This window comes from Micromys minutus, assembly GCF_963924665.1.
Source record: "Micromys minutus genome assembly, chromosome: 10".
In the NCBI taxonomy this organism is placed as follows: domain Eukaryota; kingdom Metazoa; phylum Chordata; class Mammalia; order Rodentia; family Muridae; genus Micromys; species Micromys minutus.
This window is the reverse complement of record NC_137979.1, coordinates 7,645,106-7,664,297: the sequence shown is the minus strand read 5'-3', so window position 1 is coordinate 7,664,297 and position 19,192 is coordinate 7,645,106. Positions and strand designations below refer to the sequence as shown.

The window sequence follows — 19,192 nt, the reverse complement described above, 5'->3', positions numbered from 1 at the left end:
GATGAAAGGTTTCACAGAGGCTCCTGGCAAACTTCTCTAGATACTGCTGGGTCCTCACCTTCCCCCTTGGCCTCTATGCCTGAACCTTTCAAAGGAGGTGGTTAGACATGGCAGTCCTGGTGGCCTAAAGGCTCTTGAGCCCTGAACGTGAAGGCAAATGCTGACACTGCAGATCTTGGGTTATATGAGGAATGAGCTTGGCTTTGCAGGTGGAGGCGCCTCCCAGAGTGTTAAGAAACACCCAGGCTCACAGAGAGAGCCTACTGCTTTTCAGTCTCACCAGCCTTTCTGATACGTAAAGAGAAGTGGGCTTGGTTCCACATCTGTGCTGGTACAAGGTGCCTGCCCTTTTACACAGAGAACCGAGGGAGCTGGCCTAAAGTTCAGTGGTTTTGACAAGCAGTATCATCTTAAATTTGGTGACCTTTAACGTAAGTGGGGGTTGGCATTACATTCTTTTTTATGAATGACCATCTGTTAATAAAAAGGATAATTTTTTTTCTAATTCGTGACAGTATGTAAAGAAAGTATAAATTTATTTTTATCACAAAGCTAGGGATATAGCTGAGTAGTTTTTAGTTGAATTACCACCATTGAAAATTTTGTTTTACCTATTTATTAACTTGATAAGTATTTCTTAAATGTCTGTTATATGTCAGGGACCCGTTAGCACAAAAGGATATATAAATATATACAAAAGGCTAGGTGTGGTGGTGCATGCTTTTAAACCCAGCACTCAGGAGGCAGAGGCAGATAGATCTCTATAAGTTGGAGCCCAGACTGGTCTATGTAGTGAGTTTCAGGCTAACCATAGCCATACAGTAAGACTCTGTGTTAGGGGGAGGGGGAAAATGGCAAAGATCACATAGGGTGTGATAATCTTAGCACATAGGAGATAGAGATAGAAGAGTCAAGGACAGCCTCTACTTATATGTAGTTTAGTTTGAAGCTTGTCTGGGCTACGTGAGATCCTGTTTTAAACATTGTTGCCTTTTACAAGTATTTAAATGTACTTTAAAATAGATCTATCAGAGGGCATTGCTTAGTATGTCCAATATCCCTCCCCTGATTATTCTAAATAAAGCTGTTTAAGCAAAGGTTGGCCATGATGATGGGCTTTAATCCCAGCATTCAAGGAGGCAGAGGCAGGCAGATCTCTGAGTTTGAGGCCACCCTGGTCTACATAGTGAGTTCCAGGCCAGGCAGAGCTACACATTGAGATCATGACTCCAGAGTAAAACGACAATTGCAACCCCCCCCAAAAAAAAATAACCCACTTAAGCAAAATTAAAAAGAAATGGCACATATGGAGAACAGCATGAACGTCATTGCGTCATGACTAAGATCTGGAAACCATTTCTGCTTCTGAGTCTTTTGGCTTCCTTATGGGGAGCCATGGCTATACCAGGCATTGGGGCCTTGGGGCAAGGTGGTTAAGATGCTGAGAGGTCCCAACAGAATGTTCAGCCTCTGGAGCTGAGACAGAGCCAAGTCCCATTGCAGAAGCTGCCTCTTCTCTGTCCAGCACTCTCACCCGGCCCCAGGCCCGAGACTCTGCTCTCTCAGCTCTGGGTGGGCTTTGTTTGCTGTGCCTCCTTCCCCAGGCTGCTTAGCTTGGGACTCAGTCTGGAAACCCCTTGGCATTCTGCATGCTCCTCTCTAGACCTGCCTTCCCAAGGGTCTCCATTCTCCTGCTGAGCCTCTTTCTCCTTCTCACAGCTGAAGGGTACCGTGTGTGCGGCCAATGACTTCAACCCCGATGCTGATGCCAAGGCCCTGCGGAAAGCCATGAAGGGAATTGGTAAGAATGACAAGAACCAGGAAAATCCTCTGGGCTGCAGCCTGGCAGGTTTGGCAGTAAGGGGGCTGGGCAAGGGGGTCCGGGTAGGGGATGAAGCCTCCATCTAGGCTCTATGGGATGAGGAGGACTCTGTGGGAGCTTCCTTCATCCCAGATGGGAAAGAAGGACAGAAGAGGGCCTGGAATGAGTTTGACAGGAGTCTTTCCTGGATACCAAAGTGTCTGTCCCCCAGCCTCTGAGCAGGACCCTGGTGCAGAAGAAAGTACTGGTCCTCAAGTCTTGGGTGTAGACTCAATATGACTCTAGACAAGTTCTTAATCAGTTCTGGGTCTCACTCCAGTGTGTAAAATGAGGTCCATTGACCTGAGGACCCAATGGCCCCCTGCTGGGGTGACAGCACCCCAGTGGTTGGCTCCTCCAGGTTGGGTTTGCTGACAATGAAAAGAGCCACCATATGAGTGGATGGTTATAGCTGCACCTGACCAGGCCTGTGCTGGGAAAAAGAATAAGGGGTTGGATTCTGTTGGTTTTCTTCCTCCCATATACCCAGCAACTCCGGAGGGGTCTTGCTTCCTTCTGGGTCTTAGTGAGTTCTCCTTAAGAGAGTAAGACCTACTTAGCATCTCCGTGACTAACTGTGAAACTGCAGGGACAAGTGCTTTGAGAATTAGATCCCACCAGGCTTTGGTGACACACACCATGGTTCCTAGCACTGAGGAGGCAGAGGCAGGCAGATCTCTGGTTAGAAACCAGCCAGGTCTACAGAGTGAGCTCCAGGGTAGCCAGGGATACACGAGAAACCCTGTCTCATAAAAGAGAGAGAGAAGAAAGAAAGAAACCTTAGATCCTGTGTCAGACCTGAGGTTGGTGGCACTCACCTGATTGGCAGGGGGCGCAGCCCCAATGCCCTCAGACAACCTGCTATGCTTAGAGGGACCTGGAAGCCACTGGCAGGGAGTTGAAGAAAGGGAAATACAGTCATTAATTGTGCTGAGTTGGAAGGATCCCTTAGTAGTTAATCAATCCTACTCACGTTAGAGATGTGCAAACTGAGTCCCAAAAAACAAAAGAAACCTTCCCAAGGTAGGCAGCCATTGCCAGAGCCAAGACTAGAACTCAGGTCCTCTGACACCCAACCCATTACCACCCCAGCTGCCAACCCGGAGCTCACCACCCAATGCCTGCCACCTTCCTGGTTGTACTTTTATCCTATCCAGTGGCGTGACAGAAAAAAGCAAGTAACCCAGGGCAGGGTGCCCACCAGGGTCAGGAGCACATAGCCTCCAACCTAGACCTTTATCCTGCTGAGGATTGATGGGAACTATGGCGGGGGGCTGAGCCACAGAACCTCCTCTGAGGTATGTGGCTTTGGTAACCTAGGAACTGATGAAGCCACCATCATCGACATCATCACACACCGGAGCAACGCCCAGCGGCAGCAGATCCGGCAGACCTTCAAATCTCACTTTGGCCGGGTAAGGGTCCTTCCTCCCTAGCCTGGGCCTCACGTTGTCACACCTCTCTAGCGACGCTCAACCCATCACTGCTGGCCCTGTACAATTCGGCGCCAGGGGCTTCATGGTAATAAGACTCCCACCCACACTTGGTTGTAGCATCTCGGAATGTTCTAGTCTTGGCTTACTCTCTTCTCCTGGTTCGTTGTGATCAGTAAGTGATAATGTGTGAGAGATGGCTTGGAGAGGGCACAGCCAAAGATGGCAGCACGTTCTGTGTGCATGTGAGACTGGCTCTGTCCTTACAGGATTTAATGGCTGACCTGAAGTCCGAGATCTCGGGAGACCTGGCAAGGCTGATTCTGGGTCTCATGATGCCACCTGCCCATTACGATGCTAAGCAGCTGAAGAAAGCTATGGAGGTACCGTGCACATACTAGAGGATGGGATGTCGGGATGCTGGTACTCAGGGTCAGACGGGCAACTGACATGTCCTCTGTGTGGACTTCCTAGGGAGCGGGCACAGATGAAAAGTCTCTTATAGAAATCCTGGCCACCCGGACCAATGCTGAAATCCAAGCCATCAATGAGGCCTACAAGGAGGGTGAGTGTGAGACTGGCCAGTTCTTATTTTGTTTTTTTAATAATTTGTATGTGTGCACATGTGCATGTAGGTCAAAGGACGACTTGGAATCAGTTCCTTCTACCATGTGGGTTCCGGGAATCGAACCAGTGTCATCAGGTTTGGCAGCAAGCACCCTTACCTGTTGAGCTGTCTCATTGGCCCTACTTTGCTTTTTGAGACAGGGTCTCTTGCTAGCCTAGGGGGTGCCAGTGTGGTGAGGCTGACTGGCCACCAGGCCCCAGTGATCTCCTCTTCTCTCATCTGCTGTAGGATTACAAACGTACGCCACCACACCTGTCTGTCATGTTTTGGTTTTAGTTTCTGGTTTGGGGTTGTTTTTTGTTTGCTTGTTTGTTGGTGGTGGTTGATTTGGTTTGTTTTGCTTTGAGACGGTGTTTTCTCTTTGTAGACTAGGCTGGCCTCAAATCTGGAAATCCACCTGCCTCTGCCTCCCAAGCACTGAGAATAAAGGTGTGCACCACCATGCCCGGTTCCTGTTTTGTTTCTGTAACTTGTGTCTGAGGATCCAACTCAGGCCCACGTGCTTGTGTGGCAAGCACTTAGTGAGCTATCTCCCAGACCTTCTGTGAGGCTTTAACAAGCCCCTTAGTGTACCCAACCCTGAATCTAGGGAAAGTTGCCCCAAGATAACAAAGGTTTGGTGGTAAAAGACAATTTAGATAGAATTTGGGCAGAAGAGAAAACATTTAACCTGCAAATGAGAGGGAGGGTCATTTCTCGGGGCCAGGGCCTGAACAGTTGCACAGACCCTCCCTCAGAAGCGCCTCCCTGCCTAGCCGTGCCCTATACTAGTGTTCTCTTGAAACTTTTTTTTTTCTAATTATTTATTTATTGTATATGAGTACACTGTAGCTGTCTTCAGACACACCAGAAGAGGGCATCGGATCCCATTACAGATGATTGTGAGCCACCATGTGGTTGCTGGGATTTGAACTCAGGACCTCTGGAAGAGCAGTCAGTGCTCTTAACCACTGAGCCATCTCTCCAGCCTGAAACTCTTAAGCTTTAATCAAGTAGCCCTGTGCTTTCATCCTGAAGCACATGGTTTCTGGTCAGATCTGGGGACACTTTTCCTCTTGCAGAGCTTTGAGACAACAAGGGTTTTAAGAGGGTGGGGGAGTACTAAGGTCCCAAATATACTTTGGGGTACGGTGGCTGCTGTATAGGAGGGATGGGAGAAAAGGAAGGGAGGGAGGTTCTGTTGGAAGGTGTTGAGGGCTGGGGCCATAGCTCTGGATCCCTGTCTAGCATGCACAAGGTCCTGGCTTCAGTCCTCAACAGTGCAACAAAATGAATGGGTGAATAATGGGAGAGAGGGATGAGGAGCTGATGCAGGGGTGTGGAGGTGCAGGGGAGGAAGCTGACACCAGTATCGGATGCCCTGAAGAACTGACTGCAAACTCCTTCATCCCCACCTCTTCTTTGGATGTGGCCTTGGCTCGGGTGTGAATCTCAGTCTCACTTCCTCCCAGCCTGCAGCTCACATCCTTCTTCCTTTCAGATTATCACAAGTCCCTGGAGGATGCCCTGAGCTCAGACACATCTGGTCACTTCAAACGGATCCTCATTTCTCTGGCCACAGTGAGTGGATTCATAGTGCTACGGCCCGGACCATTCATCCATATAACACAAGAGAGGACCCCCGTCCCCCTGCCCATTCACCTCAAATCTCTTTTGTTACTTTTTTTTTTTTTTGGTTGTTTGGGTTTTTAAGATAGGTTTACATGTAGCGTAACCTGGATTTGAACTTGGTATGTGACTGAGGCTGGTCTTGAACTCATTTTATTTTTTTTTAAGCTTTATTTATTATGTATATACAGTTCTGCCTGCATGTATGCCTACAGGCCAGAAGATGGAACCAAATCTCATTACAGGTGGTTGTGAGCCACCATGTTGTTACTGGGAATTGAACTCAGGACCTCTGGAAGAGCAGTCAGTGCTCTTAACCACTGAGCCATCTCTCCAACCCAAACTTTTTTTTTTTTTTTGGCTTTTAAAAAATATTTATTTTATTTACTTATTTAATATGAGTACGCTGTCGCTGTCTTCAGACACACCAGAAGAGGGCATCAGATCCCATTACAGATGGTTGTGAACCACCATGTGGTTGCTGGGAATTGAACTCAGGACCTCTGGAAAAGAGGTCAGTGCTCTTAACCACTGAGCCATCTCTCCAGCTTCGGTTACTTTGGTTGTTTTGTCTTGTTTTGTTTTTTGAGACAGAGTTTCTCTGTGTAGCTCTGACTATCATGGAACTCACACTGTGGGCCAGGCTATCCTTGAAATCACAGCGATCCTCCTGCCTCTGCCAGCTTGTTGTTCCTCTTTCAACATTGGCTTGCTACCATCTTTGAAAATTCCCTTTCGATGCCCAATATTGCAACATCTTAGGTCTCCTTCATACAGGACAAAGCCACATAGCTGACCCTGTCCTGTGTGGTCACTGAGTTCCTATAACCCCGGGGCCACGTGGCCTACCCCAGAATATTTTCTGTGTTGCAAAAGATGAAAGGGGTACAGGAAAGTGACTGAACAAGACCCATGGGTGACGGAAGGGTACATGGGGGAAATGTCTGGGGACTGACTTCTCCATGGTCTTGTGACAGGGGAATCGAGAAGAAGGCGGAGAAAACCGGGACCAGGCCAAGGAAGATGCCCAGGTGAGACTCCTGCCCTCCTTACTAGACAGACAGCTGTCGGGTCCCTGCCAGGCACCGGCTGTCAGGTGGAGCAGATGCTTAGCCCAGCCTCCTCTGTCTCCACTTACAGAAGCAAACGGAGTCCTTGAGGGTTTTCCAAATATGTTTGGGAGAGGAGAGCTAGCCTTGCTGGCGCTTCTCGTTTGGATAGTGGAATCCTCCGAACTATAAGCCCATCACAGATCCCACCACCACCCCCGCCCCGGGGTCAAACCTCAAAGCCTAGAATGGGAAATGGAAGTCAGAGAGGGTGATTGATTTCTAAATCACATAGCACATCTGGCCCGTGGAGAACTGAGCCAGAAAGAGTGGGTTTGAAATCCTCCTGGGGGAAAAGGCCTGAGAACTAAATGTCTAGGTTTTGTATCTGAAAAAAAAACAAGACCAGCGGGAGTTAAAGGTAGTGGCCGGGTCAAGTTTATTTAGCAAGCTCTCGAAGGCTGGCGCTGATGCTAATGTTGATATATCCCAGGTATCCTGTGCCCCGTTGACTAGATGCTGCTGATTAGTGACAGGGAAGGGGTCACCAGGGCTCCGGGTTGCTCTGCTTCCTCCCTGCTTCTTGTTTCTCTGAAGCTGCACTTAGAGGCGGGGCAGCAGCCTCAAGTTTGTTTTCCCTGCACTATGGCTACAGAGCCACACTGAGGTTTTCGTGGACCTGAGCCAGGCCTCCTCCCACTACAAGGGCTCCCCCATGCTGGAGATGGGCGTAGACGCCACCCACCGTAAAGCTAGCACCCTGGGGTTGCAGTAGGTCTCTAGAAAGAGACTGACAAATCGGGGTCCCAGCTTCTGAGTCCCAGCTTCACCAGTAGGTGTGGCTGAGACACCAGTATCTGAGCTCAGCAGTGCCTCGGGTACCCTAGCAAAACTGAAACTGGAAAGTTAGGCAATGTTTCCACAGGGAGAGTTTGTGGTTGGCAGTCAGGTCCACCTGACTCCAGTCTGGCTTATATGCCACCCTCCAGGACCGTCTCCCACACAGCTCCTTGCTCAAGAAACTGTGATCCAATCACCTAGTCTTGTTCTAGAATACATTCTCAGAAGCTTCAGGGTCCCAGTTAACAGGGTATTTTCAATTATATCTGAGTACATTTATGGGAGCTAGTCATGGAGGTAACTGCACACTCACACACACACACACACACACACACACACACACAGAAGGTGTTTATTTAGTATTCCTGAGAAGGCACTGTGGTATGGTAGAAAGCTGTTGGTCTTACAATCCACCAGCATTCATCCTGAACCCTGACATCATCTCTAGGGAACGCTGCTGCCTGGTACCTAGTCTGCCTTGGATGCTAATGGGGCAGGGGTGGTCCTGGCCCAGCAACTGCTTTGCGAGGGAAGGAGAGAGAGAGAACCAGGGTGGGGGGACTGAAGGGACCATAGCCCTGCACTGTATCGGATCCTGGTACAGCTCATTTTCCAAACACCGGCAAGTTCTTGTCTCATAAGTAATATGTATTCTTTCATAGAAACTTTAAAAACTAGAGATTAAAAAAATATACCTCGGTAGTAATTACCAATAATTGTATATATTCAAATTGATATATATATATATAGTTTGATGTATATATGAATGTGAATATAGGTAGGTTAGATATAGATAGTTTATGGCAGTTTAAAAACTAAACTTGGCAAAGGAACCCATGCCTACGATCCCAGCAGAGGCAAAGAAGCAAGAGCCCTCCTCCATGCGAGTTCGAGGTCAACCTGGTTTGCAGAGTGGGTTTCAGGACTCTGGAGGGAGGGAGGAGTGGTAGGTGAGGGTCAGAGGGTGACTGTCTGGAGTCAGCTCTGTTCTTCCACCTTACCAAGGCTGGGTCTCTCCTGTTTCTGCCTCAGCACTGCTACTAGGCCTGCGAGCTTTCTCTAGCTCTCGCTGTAGGAATGCTGGGCTTACATATGTGTGCACTGATGCCCGAGCTCTGGGGATCAAACATATGTGTGCACCGCTGAGCTCTGGGGATCAAACATATGTGGGCACCGCTGAGCTCTGAGGATCAAACATATGTGTGCACCGCTGAGCTCTGGGGATCAAACATATGTGTGCACCGCTGAGCTCTGGGGATCAAACATATGTGTGCACTGCTACCCGAGCTCTGGGGATCAAACATATGTGTGCACCGCTGAGCTCTGGGGATCAAACATATGTGTGCACCACTGAGCTCTGGGGATCAGACTCAGCGGGATTTTATGGCAAGCGCTTTTGCCAACCGAGCCATCTCTCCAGCCCGCATGAACCACTCTTCAGCACACACTTCAGTGGCATCAGATGCCTCCGCTGCACATCCACCACTACCCAACCCCCAGACTCTTAACAGAACCGAAACCCTGAGCCTGCGGATTAGTGATTCTCATTTCCTCTCCCTCTGCTTTCTGTCTCTGCAAACATCACATTAGGGGCTCGTCTGCCTATAGCTGGCTTACTTCACTTGGCACAACGCTGCCATGACTCAGCTAGGGGGTTGAAATCATTTAAAGCCTGGACCCATAGCCTCACAACAAGGATCATTATTGTTTGACATTTAAATAAAAGTGAAATCAAGCCTTTCTACAACGGCAAATATCGTAAAATTTCAGGGTAGGCAAGAGCCGCCTAACTCTGGCCTCATGCTGACTCTCTTCAGAGGTCGACACTTGAGGGCCACATTGTCTGTTTATGAACCTCCTGATGAATATGAGCAGTTTTCATCTAGCTAAAATAAGCACTACTATATATAATACTATACTGCATATGCACATGTGTGTTATATAGATATAAAGTATAAATTATATAGACAAGGCTTGTTTTTATGATGCTGGGGTTCAAGCCCAGGGTCTTACTCTGACTTTCCCCCATCCCAGTATTATTTATTTATCTTTTTTTTTTTTTAATGTGTGTACCGTGATTGTGTACACATTAGTGCAGTACTGGCAGAGACCAGAAGAGGGCACCTCATCCCTGGAGCTGGAATAATGGGCACTTGTAAGCCATCTGGCTTGTCCTCTGTTAGAGCAGTGCCTACTGAACCGTCTTTCCAACACCCTGGATCCTTTCCAGAGCTTCTTCAAGGATCATAGTGACACCTTCTGTAATCCCAGAACTCAAGAGGCTGAGGCAGGAGAATCGCTATTCGTTTAAGGCCCACCTGGTCTGCTACATTGTGAGACCTTGTCTCCAAAGAGAAGAAGAAGCCGGGTGTGGTGGTACACACCTGTAATCCCAGCACTTGGGAGGCAGAGACAGGCAGGTCTCTGAGTTTAAGGCCAGCCTGGTCTATAGTGTGAGTTCCAGGACAGCCAGGACTACACAGTGAGACCCTGTCTCAAAAAATAAATACATGCATGCATACACACATATATTCTAGGACTTTGGTTTATGCAGGAGAATATAAGGACTGGCAAGACTCTGGGGAAAACACTAAGGTACACAGACTTATTTATTTATTTCCAGACACTGGGTCAGCACAACTTGACTCACGAAAGTCCTGGCTTCAGTGTTCACCGCCCAAACTGTTCTTCTCAAAGAATGTTTGCAGTCCCCACCTCTGCTGTGTGCCTGTAACTGCCTCCCCTGCCCAGGCCTCAGCTGTCCTGCCTTTCTGTCTGTGACCCAAGGAGCTAAAGTGACAGAATCCTACTGATTCTTTACAGAGAATCCCCTTTCTGGCAGGTTTGAAAGCTAGTGGGGGGTGGGGCTTTCCTTCTTCCAAATGTCAGACAAAGCAGAGCCTGCGGGCTACCCTTGGTTACTGGGTATGAAGGGTGTCATTACCCCTCTGGAAAGCCACATTTTTAAATTAATTATTTTCAGGCCTATCTTCCGCTCTGAGTTTTAGTCCAGAGGGTAGAAGAAGGTGACATCCCTCCCATTCTTACATCATGACCCTGGGGTCTCTTGGGACCTCTGCCAATCTGAGCCAGACCTTGGGGCTCCAGGGTCCTCCCGCCAGTCACTCTGGGCTCTGACTCTTGCCTCCCCCCTCTCTCCCTCCTCTGTCCCCTCCCCGCTCTCAGGTGGCTGCTGAGATCTTGGTGAGTGTTCTGTTCTTCACGGGGATGTGACAGCTTCTAAGTCAAGTCTTGCTGTGCTCGGGCTGGGCTGAGTGGGGTAGGGTTGGGCAGTGATTGGGGGCTTCCCCATAGCTTCTCTCTCTCCCCTTCAGGGCCTTTTAAGGACTGTGTTAGTTAAAGGGGTGGTGGGCATGTGTGGTGGTGTATGATTAAAATCCCAGCACTTGGCAAGTAGAGGCAGGAAGATCAGGAGTTCAAGGTCAACCTCAGCTTCATAGAGTTTGAGGCCAGCCTGAACTACATTTCTCAGAAGGAGCAGGCAGGGGCAGATAAGTGTCTCCCAAGCTTTAGCAGTTCATCTCCACCCTGATTTATGCTGTGTAATTACCAGCTATGGTTGTTGCCTTTAAATCCACTCATTTTAGCTTTATCTTAAAACCCAAAGTGAGCTTTTTAGAGAGAATTTAAATAGGATCATAACCGGCCAGGAGATCATTTGGAAACCTTTATATGGTAGAGTAAGATGTGTTTGCCCTTGGAACTGGAGAAAACTGGCTAGGACATTTCTGCTTGTTACACACATGTCAGGGCTTCTCTGGTGAGTGGGTAGAAGTACCAAGTCCCTGGGTCTTGAGGACTTCAGAGGGAAATGGGATGACCGCTGTGTTCCAGGGCTGAGGGGAGAGGGAACCAACGTCACCCCCAACCTGACTGCCTAAGCCTCAGCAGAGACAGTACTAACTATGTCTTTCTCATGTCTCCCCCTAAACTCTTGCCCCAACTGGGCTCTGCAGGAAATAGCAGACACCCCCAGCGGAGACAAAACGTCCTTGGAGACGCGATTCATGACCGTCCTGTGCACCCGTAGCTATCCCCACCTACGCAGAGGTGAGCCTGCCGAGTCCCCTACCCCTTCTAATGGGGCGGTGGGAGCCCCAAATATTACCCGAGCCTCCCAACCTTCTGTGAAGAGCAGATCAGCCAAATGCCTAATTCTCTCTCTTCACTCCAGAGCACTGGCTTGTCCTCAGACAGCTCCCTTCCCTTCCTTACCAAAGCAGGTGGCACACCCAGGATGAGGAAGGACTAGCCAATTTCACCTCATAAGCAAGCAGAGCTAAGGATTCTGAGGCCTGCTGCCATGATCCACTGCGGCAAAAGAGGGATGAAATGGTACCGGATAGGCTACCACAGCTGTGTGCAGTGCCGTCCCCTTATCTAAGGATTGGAGTTAGTTGTACCTCACATGGTTGCTAGGATACAAAACCTATAATAAACATAAAGTACTCAGTCTGTGCAGAACACACAGCGCCTCCCTGGTTGTCCTTTTGATTATTATATAGTAGGCTCCATTCCAGTCTGTCAGGGAAGAACAGGGAACCCAGGGAGCAAGGCCTCCCTAGGTGAGCTGGGCATGTCCTTTTCTACATCAGCCTGGGGTAATAGAACTTGCCAAGGGCTGGGGTGATTGGCGAGACCTGGAGGCACTGGTGTGGCCTACTTGGCTCCAAGTCTTATGGCAGCCCTAAGGCCAGACAGAACCTGCCTGTCAGCTCAGCCCTAGCCAGTGCCCAGCATGTACTGTGGCCAGTTCGTAGGGTAGGTCAGGTGACCCTCCTCAGCTGGAGTTCATCTCTCCCTCAATTCTCTTGGCCAGTCTTCCAGGAGTTCATCAAGATGACCAACTATGACATTGAGCACGTCATCAAGAAGGAGATGTCTGGGGACGTCAAGGATGCATTTGTGGCCATCGGTAATTGGCAGGCACCAGGGGAAGGAGCTGAGGCACTGCTGAGAATGTGGGCAGGTTCACGAAAGGAGTGTGGCTTTAGTGTCATCCTCTGCTGCTGTTACTGGGAACTAAATGCTACCTCAGATCACATTTCCCTGACCAGGTGTGACTATGGGGGACAGCCTGAGGACATCTTAAAGGCTATGTAGGCAGGGTGAGCATCCCAGGGATAGGACCAGGGTACAGAGAAGGGAAGTGCTCTGCAGGACTGGAGTGTGTTTGTATACATATATGACACACGCTATATGTGCACGCATGAGATTCACAGGACATGTATACATAGCCTGCAAGATGCATTCATTCACAGGGTATACCCTGCATAGCTGAAGTATGTTCTCTCATACCATAGCCTGCCACTGAGCAATTTTTAACTTTTGTTACATTGTATTATTTATGCTGTGTGTATACATATAAATGCATGTGTACAGGTATGTGCGTACCACATCATGTGTGTGGAAGTTAGAAGACAATTTTAGAGAGTTGGTCCTCTCCACTGTGTGGATCTTGGGAACTGAACTTGGGTCCTTAGGTCAACTACCTTAGCCTGCTGAGCTACCTCACGGTCTGGAGGTCTTGATTTTGGAGAGGTCTCTTTCCCTTTTGGGTCTCATTTCTCCCTGGGTAAATATGAATACATACACAGAGAAGCATATTGTTGCATCATGTACCTACCCAATCTTACCAGCAGGGGGCGATAGAAGACTTCAGATGCTCTATCAATTGCAAAATGCACCTTGAATCTCAGGAATTCTTAAAAAAAAAAAAAAAAAAAAGTGGAGGATTAGATAAATGGAGTTGTTTAAAATAGCTCTTTGCCACCTACAGTGATACCAAGGACAGCATAGTGAAGATGGGAAGCAGGGGAGCTGAGTAGGAACTGTCACTTGACTGCTACATGCCCCTGGGCAGAACACACAACCTGTGTCAGCTTCTGTATATCTGCAGCAGGACGGGAACACTGGCTTTTCTACCCAGTCCTCAAGTGGCACAGAAGTTGTTACATGCTCACACATGCCACACCCCACTCAGAATGGCTCTAGAATCTGAATCTCTACCGTGGGGTCTGTTTTGGGGGTTTTGGTTTTCCGTATGTGCTTGTGCGTGTGCGTGTTTGTGTACATGTAAAATCCAGAAGAATGAGTCATATCCCCTGGAATTGGAGCTATAGGCAGTTGTAAGTAAGTGCGGGGAACCCAGCTTGGGACCTCTGGAAGAGCAATAAGTGCTCTTAACCACTGAGCCATCTCTCCAGATCCTAAAAGTCAGTCTCTAACCATCTTCTCACGTGTTCTTCACACACTGGAAATTGACAACCCTGTGTCCGGCATCTGTTAGGACTTAAATCCCAGTTAAATATTCTGCTGACCTCGGCCAGGTGCAAGCTCTTTCACTGCAGGAGAGTCAGCTCATGACAGAGAGGTTGGCAGAGGGGGACAAAAAGGAAGGAGCTTTACGGAGGGGACATAAAGTGACACTGCTAAGCAGGAAAGTTAGCAATGGCAGGCGGAGCCAGTAGGTTGGTGGCAGTAAGTAGATCGGAGAGTTGGTGACAGTTGTGGGAGAAGGCCCTGCCCAGGGTCTGAGCACACAGCCTCTGACCAGATGCCCTGTCTCTCTCTCTCCTCTCTCCTGCAGTTCAGAGTGTCAAGAACAAGCCTTTGTTCTTTGCTGACAAACTGTATAAGTCCATGAAGGTATGTATGACATATGACCTGCTTATGAGCACTGCTTCCCAAACCTACAGGCACAGATGTGCACCGTCCCCCAGACGAGGACTTCAGGCTGCTCTTTACCCCCCCCCCCACCACCCCACACACACTCTTTATGAGCATCTGCTTTTAGCCCAAACATAGTCTTTCTCAATCGAGGGTATTTATGCCCCCCCCCCCCAGGATATTTGTGATATCCAGACAGATTTTTGGTTGCCAAAACTTAAAAGATGTTGATATCTGGGGTGTGGGGAGGTAAACAGAGACGTCAATACACAAGGTGCTAGGTACAGGTAGAATGATCAGCCCAGCTGCTTGAGAACTCACAGTGCGCCTTGTGTCCACCTCTCCAACCACAGATGACCCATGGTAGTTCTACAGGCCCGTGGTAAACCCCTTACTTTATACAAAGAATAGCATAGGACAGTTAAACTTGGCCCATGTCTACACACCCAACAAGTAGCAGAGCTGGAGGGAGAGGGGAGGGCCCTCATCGAGTTTCCACAAACGGAATGGTAAGAAACACAATCTCTCCTGGTTCTAAAATCAAGGCATCGGCCAGGTTGGCTCCTCCCCATCCCAGCCCCGCCATCCCTCACCAGCCTCTGCCTGTATGTTCCGGTGTGCCTGTGTCTCTGCCCTCCTTAGAGCCACCCAGCGGGTTTAGGGCCCTAATCCAACATGACTTCATCTTAACTCGTTACAATAGGGTGGTAATTAGCTTGCCATCTCTGTGGTACAATATCTGGGATGAGAAAAAAAAAAGAACCTAAAAGAGGAAAGAGGCTCATGGTTTCGGAGCCTTCAGTCCACAGCCTCCTGATGGACTTGAAGCCTGTGGCCATACAGAATGTCCTGGCAGGGTGGGCGTGGCAGAGTATGCAGGGTGGGCGTGGTAGAGCATGCAGGGTTGGCGTGGCAGAACATGCAGCTTGCTTCCGGATAGCCTGGAGCAGAGAGGGAAGAAGGGGTGAGGGACAGAATGTATCCTCAGACACCCCAGCTCACTTCCTCCAGCTAGGCCTTCACCGTTGCCACTTCCTAGCCATGCCACCAGACTGTATATACATCAGTGAGGATGTCAGAAACCTTACGGTCCACTTTCCCAAGTTAGCTCTGAACCCTGCACTGGGGACCAAGCTTCAACGCACAAACTTGGGGTGGGAGGTTTCATCATCCAAAACACAAGGCAAAAACTCTGTTCTCAGGTTACATTCCGAGGTGCCAGCTGTTCGTGAGTCTTAGCAGGGCCTGCTCAGTCCACACAGGCCACCTGTGTCTACCCAGTCCTCAGCACACGGGAGTTTGGTGGCACTGTCTGTGGAAGACAGTGCCACGTGGTCTGGGAGGGCAGAAGGTGACAGGCGGGTTGACATCTGCTGTTGCATGACTGAGCGAGCTCTGCCCTGTCACTTCTGTTCCATGCATCTCTCCTTGGCTCCACCAGGGCGCCGGCACGGATGAGAAGACCCTCACCAGGGTGATGGTGTCCCGGAGCGAGATAGATCTGCTCAACATCCGGCGGGAATTCATTGAGAAATATGACAAGTCTCTACACCAAGCCATTGAAGTAAGGATGGGGCTGTTCAGTGGGTTCTTGGATGTCCTGGTAATGTTGAAGGGAGGCCTACCTCATCGGTTTTGCTATGAAAATATCTCTTTGATTTTATGTATTTGCGTGTTTGCCTTGGTGACTGTCTGGTGCATGCCTAGTACTCATAGAGTTCAGAAGAAGGTGCCGGGTCCCCTGGAACCGGAATTAGACAGTTGTGAGTTGCCATGTGTGTGCTGGGAACCAAACCTGGGTCCTCTACAAGAGCAGTCAGTGTTCTTAACTGCTGAGCCACCTCTTGTGAGCCTCTCATGATTTTTTCCCCCTATTTCTGGGGTTTATTTGTTTGTGTTTTTATTTTTTATTTTTTTATTTTTATTTTCGTTTTTCCAGACAGGGTTTCTCTGTGTAATTCACTCTATAGACCAGGCTGACCTCAAACTGCCTCTACGTCCTAAGTGCTGGAATTAAAGACGTGTGCCACCACCACCCAGCCCCTCATGATTTCTTTTTTTATTTTTATTTATATGAGTACACTGTCGCTGTCTTCAGATGGTTGTGAGCCACCATGTGGTTGCCGGGAACTGAACTCAGGACCTCTGGAAGAGCAGTCCGTGCTCTAACCACTGAGCCATCTCTCCAGCGGCGCGCGCCCCCCCCCCCCCCCCATGATTTCTTATTTAGAAACAATTGCCTGGTTTTTGCCTTTATTTTTATTTTATATGTGTGGTTGTTTTGCTTGCCTGCTTGTATATCTGCATGTCTGGTGCCCATGAAGGCCAGAGGAGGGAGTCCGATTCCCTAGTACGTTGGTGTGATGGTTCTGTTACTCAAACCCAGATAGATCTTCTGCAATAACAGCCATTGCTCTTAACTCCCCGAGTCATCTCTCCAGCCCCTGGCTTTTACTTTTTTGTAATTTTACTGTAGTATAGGCTACAGGCTGGTGAGGTGGTAACGGGTTACCAGCATTAACTGTGGTGCCAACCATACATTTTAGTTTACATAACACAAAACTGATCTTTTTAAAGGTGTTCAGTATTTACTTTTTTTATTTATTGGTAGCGGAGACTGAAACAATATGCTAAGTTTACACTCTACCATGGAGCTATAACACAACCCTTCTTAAGAAATTTCATATTCGGCTGGGTAGTGCTGGAACGTGCCTATAGTCTAAGCACTTGGGAGGCAGAGACGGTTTGAGGCCAGCCTGGTCTACAGAGTGAGTTCCAGGATAGCCAGACTACACAGAAAAACCCTGTCTCAAAAAACAAACAAACAAACAAACAACCCCCCCAAAAAAAACCAAAATTAAAAAAAAATAAAATGAAAAAATAAAAACAAGAAAAAAAAAAAGACATTTCTTACTTTGAGACAGGATCGCTAAGAGTGGCCTAGGCTAGCCCTAAATTCACTGCGTAGCCCATGCTGACAGTTGAACTTGCCATCTTTCTGTCTCTACCTCCTTCTTGCTAGGGTTATGGGTGTGCACCACCATTCCTGGTCTGTGCAGTGCTGGGAATCAAACCCTATGCTTGCTCCACTCCGTAGGCAAGCAGCCTAACTGGGCCACATCCCTCGCCCCTTTTAAGGTTTCTGTTTGTTTCTTTCATGTGGCTCTCTGAATTGAAACTGTAGCTTCATGCACCGTAAGTGAGAGCACATTCCCAGCTCAGAATTGTCCAAGTAATCAGGTTATCAAAAGTAGAAGTTGATCAAGGTGACTAAGTAGTGAGTTGGAGGCTAACCTGGGCTACATGAGACCTTGTCTCTAAAACCCAAAAACATTATAAGTCATAGAAGCTCCTTCTGAATGGAGATGTGTGCCTCTGGGGAGAGTCTCGCTCCCTCCCTGGCTTGAGTACAGACAGACTCTTGTGATGTATCAGAGTAAGTAATGCCTATTAGTTTTGCAGCTGGTCTGGGCCTTGGTTCAGTGTCTCTCTCCCCGATGATGGCCACATAACAGTGGGGTACCAAGTGCCGAGGAACATGCCTGGCTCCCTAGGGCAAAATGGAGGTCTCTCGCCCTTCCGCGGGCATCTGTGTCTGTGACTGAGATGCTGAGTGTCATGTCTAGGCTGGCATGATGCTGGGATGTTTAGACTATTTTCTCACCCCTCTGTCTCTCTCCTTTGCCAGGGTGATACCTCTGGAGACTTCATGAAGGCTTTGCTAGCTCTCTGTGGCGGAGAGGACTAAAGCTCCTGACCTTGGAGAGGCCCCTCTGCCAAGCAGTGGCCAACTGCACCAGCCACCGTGACCTGACCAAGCCATTGCTCCAGCTTCAGAGACTAAGGAAGAAGTGAGGGTGGAGTTGGATATTCATCCAGCCGGGGCACTCTCTAGCCACTGAGGGTCCCAGGCGGTCCCTTCTGTTATCCCTCCCGCTCATGGCTAAGTGGCTGGTGAACCACAGCCATATTTCGAATTCAACCCTGCTCCCCTTCCAGCTCCTCCGCTGCCCGCCCTAGCTTCCATCCCTTCACATAATCCCTGCCTGACTTGAGCTTTGTCATATCTCAAAAAAATACCGAGCCTCTATCTATGAAATGAGTGACGTGTGTGCTTTGGAGGGCGGGCTGTGGTACCTGGTGCCAGGAGAGCATTCTGGGATAATGGAGATGATGGATGGATTTGATAGAGGGGTGATCTTCCCCGGCTGCCGCTGTCCAATCTGATAAAAGTGCCGAGCTAGGAATTTCCACGTCCAGGTTTCATTTTTGTATCTACGACACTCTTGGCCTCAATCCTTGGGCCTATCCCTTCCCTAGACTCAGTTTTGTTATTTACAAAACAAGACACCAAAATAGCTTGGCTTCCCTTCTAACACTGACCTTCTAGACTGAGTGGGCAGCTCAACCCCTTGAACATTATTCATTCTTTTGAATGGGAAGAAACAGGGCTAGGGAGATAGTTCGCCTAAGCAAGTTCTGTATAAGCATAAAAGACCTGAATTCAATCTCCAGGACACATACAGCCCATCAGCCAGGCTAAATCAATGAGTCCTGGGTTCAGTGCAGAACTCTGTGTGCAACCTAAATTTCCCTTTAAGGCTAAGTGTTTCACCTGCTTATGAGTAAGTTCTGTCTCCACCTCCCCCGGCTTCTAGGGAACCTGCCTCAAGCCCGGGAAGTCCCAGCCTCCCTGTGGCTCAGGTTCCCCAATCCTTGCTGTTTGAACCCTCATTACAACCAACCCTGCACCTCTTCTCTGATCTCTTCAAGGGCACAATGCAATCGGTAGATGGTCATCTGGAGAGGTGAGTGGAGGTGAGCCATGAAGCTCCAATGCAGTTTGCTGTGGAGACAGAGATCACCTGATCCCCTGCCTCTGCTTCTGAGTGGTGGATTGCAGGCACAGACCACCAACTCCCCCAAGCTATACTTGGACTTCCTTTTGTATTACTCTGCAATTGGATCTGAGATTTTCCAGGACCTGTGATGGGACACTGTTCACTGGGCAGAGGGCTCAACCACGCCCCTCTGGTGGCCCCGCCCCTCTGGTGGCCCCGCCCCTCTGGTGGCCCCGCCCCTC

At 48.9% G+C, this 19,192-nt stretch overlaps 1 protein-coding gene across 2 annotated transcripts in view; it reads left to right on the top strand.

The window, feature by feature from the left end:
• Positions 1-18,199, top strand: part of ANXA6 (annexin A6) — a 52,106-nt gene extending 33,907 nt beyond the window's left edge. The window contains exons 15-26 of one of the 2 annotated variants that reach the window (XM_080924553.1): positions 1,720-1,801; positions 3,182-3,276; positions 3,564-3,677; positions 3,769-3,859; positions 5,403-5,482; positions 6,508-6,561; positions 10,606-10,623; positions 11,397-11,490; positions 12,260-12,355; positions 14,030-14,088; positions 15,551-15,673; positions 17,798-18,199. In XM_080924553.1, the coding sequence (XP_080780679.1) occupies positions 1,720-1,801; positions 3,182-3,276; positions 3,564-3,677; positions 3,769-3,859; positions 5,403-5,482; positions 6,508-6,561; positions 10,606-10,623; positions 11,397-11,490; positions 12,260-12,355; positions 14,030-14,088; positions 15,551-15,673; positions 17,798-17,857 (966 nt within the window). In that variant the 3' untranslated portion in view covers positions 17,858-18,199. The remainder of the gene's footprint in view (positions 1-1,719; positions 1,802-3,181; positions 3,277-3,563; positions 3,678-3,768; positions 3,860-5,402; positions 5,483-6,507; positions 6,562-10,605; positions 10,624-11,396; positions 11,491-12,259; positions 12,356-14,029; positions 14,089-15,550; positions 15,674-17,797) is intronic. The other variant, XM_080924554.1, reaches the window with a different exon arrangement.
• Positions 18,200-19,192: the final 993 nt, after the last annotated feature.